Raw genomic sequence first — 8,796 nt, 5'->3', positions numbered from 1 at the left:
GCGTGACGCGGCGGGCGAGGAGGATACGACGGGCAACACGGCGGCGACCGCGGGGCAGGCAAAAGACTCGCGCCAGATGCCCCCGCCGCGCGCTTGCAGGGGCGAGTGCACGAAGCCTGCCTTCCTCCAAAAAGCCTGCGCCGCCGCCGGAGCCGACGTGCACAAACAGCTCTCGTCACGCCTTTTTCTCCTACCTCCTCACCCATGCCTACATTGGCGGGGTGCAGCGGTACAGCGTCCGGAACGGCGCGCAGGGGTACCAGCTTCGCGGCTAGTTTTCCCCTCTCTCTCCGTTGGCGTCGTACCGCTGGAGCGACGAGTGGCGGGGAGGGGAGACCGCAGCGATTGCGCGGCGGTGGCGCCGTTGCCGTGTTCACTTCTGGTGCCTCGACTGCGTTTGACGCCGCCGGCGAGGAGGGGGAAAGCGCCGTCCATCCGCTCTCGCTGATCCGCGCTGCGCAGGCGGCGGCTGCCGTGCGGCAGGCAACCGCCGCCTCCATTGTCCGAGATGAATCGACGCCACCGCCCGCGGCCAATGACGTTGGGCGGGAAGGCGGCGCAAAGCCGCGGCGCGCCTCCCCCCGAGGCTTCCTGGAGGAAGAGGCGGGCGCTGGCCGGCACACCGACTCGTCCACGAGTGTATGCCGCAGGGGGCAGTCGTCGGTTGGCCGCTTGAGAGTGGCGACGGAGCGGCATTTCGACTTGTGATTGCGCACGCGCGCTTTGTAGTTTGTACCGAGAACTCATTGCCTCCTGAGCTACTGCGTCGCCCATCATTCGTCGGTGATCGACCGTTCGGCTCGGAAGCCCGACGTGTTTTTATCGTCCCGGAGTCGTCGCCTGTGGTTTCCTTCGTCTACTATCGCGCACCGTCGAGCAACGCAGTCACGGAGGGTTTACGCCGCAGTCTGCTGTTCGCCGCATCGCCGCCGGAGATGGCCGCCGGGGGAACCAAGCCGCAGGGAACGTCCAGTGAGTACCATCACGCTAAGTGCTTATTGGTGCATGTGCGTGCGCTTTGCCTTTGTGAATAGCCGGATTCGTTTGTTGTAGCAATTGTCAAAACGGCGAGGAGGTGGGAAGAGCTGACACTGCTCAGGAATTTACTGTCCCAACCTTTAAACTTTACCCATAAGCGAAAGCGTCTGCTAGAATTTGTGTTTGTCGATTTATCTATTACAGAACTGGCATCTGCCACTTCGTTGTGTGAGCGCCGACATTGTAAGCACGCATTGTTAATTGATTGGTTAGTAGTAACTTTGCCATCATGCATGGTTGGGTGCACGCCCAAGACAACGCTTCATAACCATGTCCGCATCTTACATCTGTCATACTATGCAACATATGACTTAGGAAATCGGTCAGATATCAAAAACTTTAAGCGGCGCACCTATGTGGAACAGGTCACACTTTGACTGGCGCTATTCGAATAAAAATTGATGCTCGTGAAAGTCGTATGGCGTAACATCCTATGCACGCTCTCTCTGAGGTTGCAATACATGGTTCAGTTACTGCTGTATGTTTTCCTCAACCCCGCTAAGATTTAGTTCTGCAAGAAGCAACGTGTTTTGGTTGCAAGCTAAAGCATAACTCAGCAATGTGTTGTAATTATTGCGTTATCACGCATTTTACTGATTACCCAAAAGGGAGGTACCCTGGAATTATCTTTTGGTAGGGGCACTTGGAGACAGCGGCGGCCATCTTGAAAATTAACATATTTCTTTTTTTTTGCCTGCATCAAGCCGATCACCTGGCATATGACAAAGTATAAAAATGTTACGTGTTTTTGCAATACATAAATTACGTGTATGTCTAAGTTGTGCTAAGCAGCATTATGCCACAGCGATTATTTCTCGGTGTGTCAGAACTATAATCCTCGCCTTGTTTCCAGCTCTGCCCACTAATACTCAGACACTGAATACCGATAAAAATTTGAGCCATGGATTTCGCTTGCGTTATATATCCTTCTGTCATGGGTTAGCTTAAATTTTTGCGCTAACGAATAATAATAATAATAATAATAATAGTAAAGGTTTATTTTATTAATGTGGTGGTTTTGCGGTGCTAAGCCGAATATAAGGTGCAATCACGTTTCTGGTTCGCTGTCTATGCCCAAACAGCCAAGCGCCATCAATCCGATTATGTACTGTTCACTTCAAGTGACCTCATGGTATCATAATCAGAACTTTGACTCATGGAGGAGTTAACATGTTCACGGTAACTGGATTGCTGCATGTCTGCTATAAGATGTACTGTGCCTGCTGATCCACTGCAAAATTTTTAAATTGGATTTTTTATTCAGACGTAAGCACATATTCATTGATATCCACATACATACATACATACATACATACATACATACATACATACATACATACATACATACATACTGAGAGGTTAGCGCTGATTAGGATTGTAATTATCTCGACTATACAATGTGGCCTATAATATGGAATATGGAAGTGGTAGGTTTGACGAAATGTCAAACTTCCAGCAGAAAAAGAGAAAGAACTGCCCCCTTAAAAAAAAGAAAGAAAGCCTGTCATCATTTTGATCATACCAAAAGCAGTCTTTATTTACTGTTTATTTGTTCGTTGCTTTTTTTCATCATCTTCGTCGTTGTTGCTGTGCCCTTTTGCTTGCAGCACTATCGGCATTCAAATAGTTCTTTCCATAGAGTATGTAGATTATTGGCGTGGGCACGCGCAGCGCATTCTACCGCGTTCTCCGTCGGCGGGTGTACCTCATTAGCGTTACGGCTCTGATAACAGTGCGAACTTAGCGTCAAGGCAGACAAGATAACATTTCATCGATATGCGCCTGCCTGCCTATAATGGCGCCTGCCTAATGCGCCATTTCTGTCACTGCTTTCTTGCGTAAGAGACGAGTGGTTAAAGTTATACTTGCTTGAATGCTAATGAGTTAGCAGCCTCGGAAACCGACGACAGTGTGCGTCATTTCATTCCTGTGTGCTAAGTTCCACACAGTCCTTCAATGTATGTATGCCCTGTTTGCCCCGGTGGACAAACGGAAATGGATCCGTTGGAGTGAGGCGCAGTGAACACTGCATAATGCCTGATGGCGCTTCAAAATTTCACTGAATAAGATAAAGGGATGTGAGACTATGGAGATGAGAGATGAGTCCTGCGAAAACAGCCGTTGCCGCTTGGATGTCGTGTTTACTGAGGTTATTGAGGATCCCGTCACGTTAGACTGATAGATCGGCAGCATATATATATATATATATATATATATATCCTTAATCTTTAACTATGAATCGAATATTACACTCTAATTATTCATATTCGTATTCGCAAAATAACTATTTTGTGTATATATATATGTATATATATATAGAATGATAGTGATTGAGAGAGAGAGAGAGTGAAACCTCTTTTTATTTAAAAGCAGAGAAGCAACATATTCGCCTTCATGCGACTGCAAGGTACAGGGCAGGGTACGAGGCAGGAACTGAAATTTAATTCTTCGCTTTCTTGGTACTTGTTTCTTCATTCCTGCTTTGGTGTTCGCGGGGCAATACACTGCAATGTGTCGAGTAGATGACAAGGAATAATAAATGGCCGTCGACCAAAGTTTGCCGAGAGGAAGTGCCAAGAAATGGTATGCCTGCTTATGTGGATTGTTTAGCATAAGCGTATGCATATTCCTAAATCGCGCGCTCTGTGCTTGTGCATACGTGCTGATTGAATGTTCACTGCTCCCGAAAATGAGATCTCGGGGAAATAAATGTTTGCTGCCATCAAAGCCCAGCAGCTATCGAAAGAAATGTTACAATTGTTGTCTTAGTCGCAGAGCATATCTATATACGTGACCTGAGCAAACGCGTCACAGATCAGAATTGTATATATGCGCCGGAAAGAGACGGCCTTTCTTGTTCATCCGGGAAAATTTAATATCAGAAACAGGTAAATAAATGCGCTGCAACAAATGAAATTGGGTTAACATGGTACCACACGGGAAAAACTAACGCCATTCGCATACGATCATCGCCATGGGAACAGGAATAAAAGACAAGAGATACAGGGATAATGCAAACGATTCCGAAGTATAGGCCCCGTTTTATTAGAATTCGTTACTAAGATTTATGTTTCAAATGTATTTCTTTATCGCGTGTAAATAAATAACGGAGCGATACTCTTTCCAACGAACTCTAAACAATACTGATCGAGATTCTAATCTTAATTCAGTCTTCAACAGAAAACACGGCTGACACAGGAAGATTGCGCGCAGTTGTCTTTCTCTCATCAGGTATAAAAGCGCAGCCGGTTTCCATTTAGAAAAAAAAAAAAGACATCAGTGACACCTTTAAAGATAACGGTTTGAGGCGTACAATTCTTTTTATTATTATTATTGTGGTTCCTCTATTTTATTTCTGGTCTTCTTCGGTGGTAAGTACACGGGTTAGATTCTGAAAGACTTTCGAATGTTTGACGCTAACTATTTCGATTTCAAACCATATTTTCACGCAGTAGAATTAATCGTTCCAGCGTAGCAACTGAATAATGACATCAAAGAGAAATGCCATTCGATGCAAACGACATTCAATCTTTCTGTTTTAGAGGAGCATGAGTTGCCTTACACGACATGCAATTATAAGCTCGGAAAAAGTATTCAGGATGACTCGGGATGCAGAAATCAAAAACCGTGATTGGTATATATCCATATATACGCTAACGCTGTCATTTAGTGAAAGGAGACCCTCTCAACGTTGTTTTCTTGTCACCAACTAAATGTCCTCTTCTGTAATTTGATCAAAACTTTGCCCAATAACCCACAGTGAATGAGCACCATGATAACAGGGAAATTGAACCAAACGCAAAAATGCTCATGGGCATTAGGTGTGTCCATGGCCGCTATAACGTAAAGCTATTCCAAGCTTTTCTATTCCAATTCAGCAATCAGCCTTCCGCTATTGGTCAAAAACTTTCTTGAACCACCCCCACTTCGCCTGTCTGTCAAGCGACGTCACGAAAACCGCGATAGCTCCCCATCTGATATGACGCGTACACACTGATTACGCATGACTGGACTGAACAAAAGAAAAATAGCTATTTCTGATTCAATGCCTTTTCCCCATTAGCCCTCGGCTATTGGTCAAAAGTTTTCGGGCTACACCCACTTCACCTGCCTGTCAGGCGACGTCACAAAACCGTGAAATCTCACTGCGTCAAAGTGATGTGTACGCGTTAAAGATGCATTAATATGCCAAACAGAACTGAAAATTTTTTTGAATAGCAGCAGGCTGCCCCGTTCCAAAAGGAATAAAAGATGGCTGCCGCCGATCGCTAAGGCCCTGGCTACTCGCACCAGCCGGAGAGCATGGGTTTATTTGCGCACACACAAAAAAAAAAAACTTTTTGCGTGGCCGTGTAACGTTATCAAGCACTTTCGGCAGGTTTATAACCTCGCTCTGCCTACTGTTCTTTGCTGCGGATGTGTTTTAGCGGCATTCTTAAGCTTCCGTTGCATGCCGCCGCGAATTTCGACCAGCCACGTCAAGCCAAGTAAGGGAAAGCGGACCAATCACAGACGCCGGCACCACCCTCTTCATGCGGTCATCAATTTTCAGTGCACTATAGCTCGGCCCCATCGAATCGCTCTCCACTTGAGCGTGTTCCTCGCCTCTTGTCAGCCGATTAGATAAGACAAGCCGCTAAGCGTAGCCATTGTCATTCGTTTTTAAAGCAAACAAAAGTAACCTTCTATAAATGAGGAGAGCGTTTGGTTGGTCTGTTCAGACAACCCTGCGGGTCACCGCCCGACGCTTGCGTCGGCGGTGACGGAAATTTGACGTCAGGAGATTGGAATAAAAACATATTGAAATAGTTTTACGTTATATGGGCGCAAGCGTTTCCAAGTTTAGCACCAAGCGTGTCCCGTCTTTTACTCTTTTATCCTTCGCGCACAGTCTTTCCGCGTGTTTTTTTTTTTTTTTTTTTCGAAAAGGAATTAACGTCCGCCAGACATTTAGCTCGAAACTGCAAAGGAACCCCCCATTCGATCGGCTTTCTCAGGTAGAAAGCTTCGCTGTTGAAAATTTCATTAATTTTCTTATTACTTAATTTTCTCTTTCACGAACGTCCCTCCGTGCACGTTGCGGGCTTCCGCATGAATGACGTGCGCCGCGCTTTTCTATACACTTGCGATAATCTGTGTTTTCCTTCAGCGCATATATATATATATATATATATATATATATATATATATATATATATATATATGTGTGTGTGTGTGTGTGTGTGTGTGTGTGTGTGTGTGTGTGTGTGTGTGTGTGTGTGTGTGTGTAATACGGCCCCTGTAACGTCTCGTCGTCGCCAGCGGGAACGCATCACCCCCAGCATATATTCGCGTGTACATTCGTGCAGGTCGCGCAGTTTACCCGTCGCCATGCCTTTTTTTACGATTCTCGCTCAGGCGTGGTCTATATATATATGTCTATGTATACGTGTGCGCGAGTGTACACACAGGCAGAAGACAGCTGCACGCAGCGTCGCTGTCCTGTATATAAACACACATGACTCGACGCGCGCTCCAGTCGGATATCTCATTACGGCGCGTTATAAAGACATACACGCCCGCACTCCGCGTCAGCGTCCCAGATTGTCTCTCCGAGATTAATTTATGCCTCGTCGCTCATATGCGGGGAGCAGGGCACGGATGCTGCGTGTACACCTCTCCCGCAACGTTAACGCGCTACCTAATTGGGCTCTTTGGGCTTAGAGGCGTTTGTCGTCTCCTTGCTCGTCGTTTTCCTGTCTTGTGTGCACTCACAAGTTTAGTTTAGAGGCACTTAAAGAAAGAGATGGCAGGGGACACCAAAGGAAAGAAATTTGGGCTATATTTTGTAAAGCAGCTTTCTACGAAACTAAATTAAGAAAAAAAAATCAATCTAGCCGCGAGAAGACGCTCTGAAAGCTAAAGGGGACTCAAAAATGACAGCTGCATGGGTGGCGACACCTCCTTATAAACGTCTCGCAACAGCTCGCGCTGGCGTCACCAATTTTGACGGTGTCCGCCCTGGTCTGTATAGCCAATTTATTTTTTATCGACAGGAATGGATAGACTACGCTGCAGTGTTCTAAAATACTTGAGATCTTTGAAATCTGTAACGCCACATCTCATGACGTATACGGCCCTAGGGTTCCTATAGCTGAGCCAAATTCAATAAATGGAACTTAACCTTCGTGTTCACTTCTATAATACATATTGCCGTAATACCAACAGGAATAGAGGTCTTCAAGGGTGCACACCAATCTAAATTGATGTTCATCTTCAGGGATCGAACCTTTCTTAGTTACACGCTGTACTAAGTTTCATACAGCAGGCAACGGCATCGGTGGCTCCAGTAGTGAGTCGCATACATAAAAGAAATGTATTTGTATACGTAATATAAACACGTTTGAAATTAGCCACGTTTACTGTAATGGATGTTGACTAACGGAATTAAAGGGTGGCCTGAAAAGTAATTTCGACCCAGAAATGTGGATGGTCGCTCTTTTCCAGCCTCGCGGAAAGAAAAAAAAATGGCTGTGGCTTAGCTAAGGTTAAGCCCAGGATGCGAAGCATACTAGCCTTTATTTTAGTTGTTCAACCACTGTTTAGCCTGGTGAACTGCTGTTGCTTGGCTATATTTGGTTCGGCTAGTAGAAGAAACAACTCATGCGTTATTCTGCTTCGCCTTCAAGAGTGGAACGCGACAGCGTTCCCGTCGACCCGCCAAGGGGTGTAAGACAATTGGCTACGGCGCAGCGACTACGCGCCCCGCATTGGACGCGGTGAGCGTCGAGCAACGCAGCGTTCGGCGCGGCAACGAAATGTGCGCCTGAGCAAGCGACGCACGCCTGAGCCTTAGAAACAGCTCGTTTCTAAGGCAACACCGCATTCACTAGAGGCGCTTTTGTACCGCTTCAAAGCATCGTACTCGTGGCTCAGTGGTGGCGTCTCCGTCTCACACTCCGGAGACCCTGGTTCGATTCCCACCCAGCCCATCTTGCAAGAGTTGAGCCAAAGCCAGCTAGAAAAAGCGCAGCTGCTTATATACCGCCGCGACGCCGCGAGCGACGGCGCGAGTTGGAGCCCCGTTTCTCCTCTGTCGTGACGTCACGGTGTCACGTGGTATTGAAGGCGACACCGCCGCGCCTGAGGAGCTGGGTTGAGCTCTAGTAATATGCTTCGCATAAAACCAACGAGGGACTTGTTAACTGTGGGCCACGAGGTACTCCTCGGCCGCAGAGAACCTGCGTCGCCAGCCCGGTGCATCGTAAAATGCCACGCGCGTGGTCGGAAGACGCGGGGAAGGGGGTGGCGTGGAGAGCTGCTTAGACCAGAACACGCGGTGTAAGAACAATCTTGCATCGGGGAGCAGAAGCATGAACCAGAATCGTGAATGGCTGCCCTCTCGCGCCCTGCCTATGAGACGGACCACGAGCAAAGCATCATTAGGGCGTCAATGGGCATGCCTAGGTGGCGAGGCGGCCATTTCAGAGCCGGAGGCATAGTGTTAATCCGACGCGCGGGCGCTTGAGCGACGGGCTGGCATGCCGGAGACACAGTCCGTCGTTGGAACGACAGTTTTCGCGGCCCGCCGAAGACTACGGACCACGAGAAGGACGACGGCATTGTGTATCGACGGGCACGCTTCGGCGAGGGGATGTCCTTTGCTGAATGCAGCGCGTGATTTTCAATTAAGGAGCGAGAACCGGCTGGCTCGAGTGTTTCTTTCTCCGAAAGTGTTCTGGGAAATGACGGGAGATCTTAACGTGTGGTGGAGTAGAG

At 47.5% G+C, this 8,796-nt stretch overlaps 1 protein-coding gene across 2 annotated transcripts in view; it reads left to right on the top strand.

Annotated features, from left to right (window-relative positions):
- Positions 1 to 234: 234 nt before the first annotated feature.
- Positions 235 to 8,796, top strand: part of tll (nuclear receptor subfamily 2 group E member tailless) — a 74,596-nt gene continuing 66,034 nt past the window's right edge. For both annotated transcript variants that reach the window (XM_055066931.1, XM_050172188.2), the window contains exon 1: positions 235 to 972. In XM_055066931.1, coding sequence (XP_054922906.1) covers positions 642 to 972 — 331 coding nt within the window. In that variant the 5' untranslated portion in view covers positions 235 to 641. The remainder of the gene's footprint in view (positions 973 to 8,796) is intronic.

The sequence above is a fragment of the Dermacentor andersoni genome, chromosome 6, assembly GCF_023375885.2.
Source record: "Dermacentor andersoni chromosome 6, qqDerAnde1_hic_scaffold, whole genome shotgun sequence".
In the NCBI taxonomy this organism is placed as follows: Eukaryota; Metazoa; Arthropoda; class Arachnida; order Ixodida; family Ixodidae; genus Dermacentor; species Dermacentor andersoni.
This window is presented reverse-complemented; position numbering and strand designations above follow the sequence as displayed.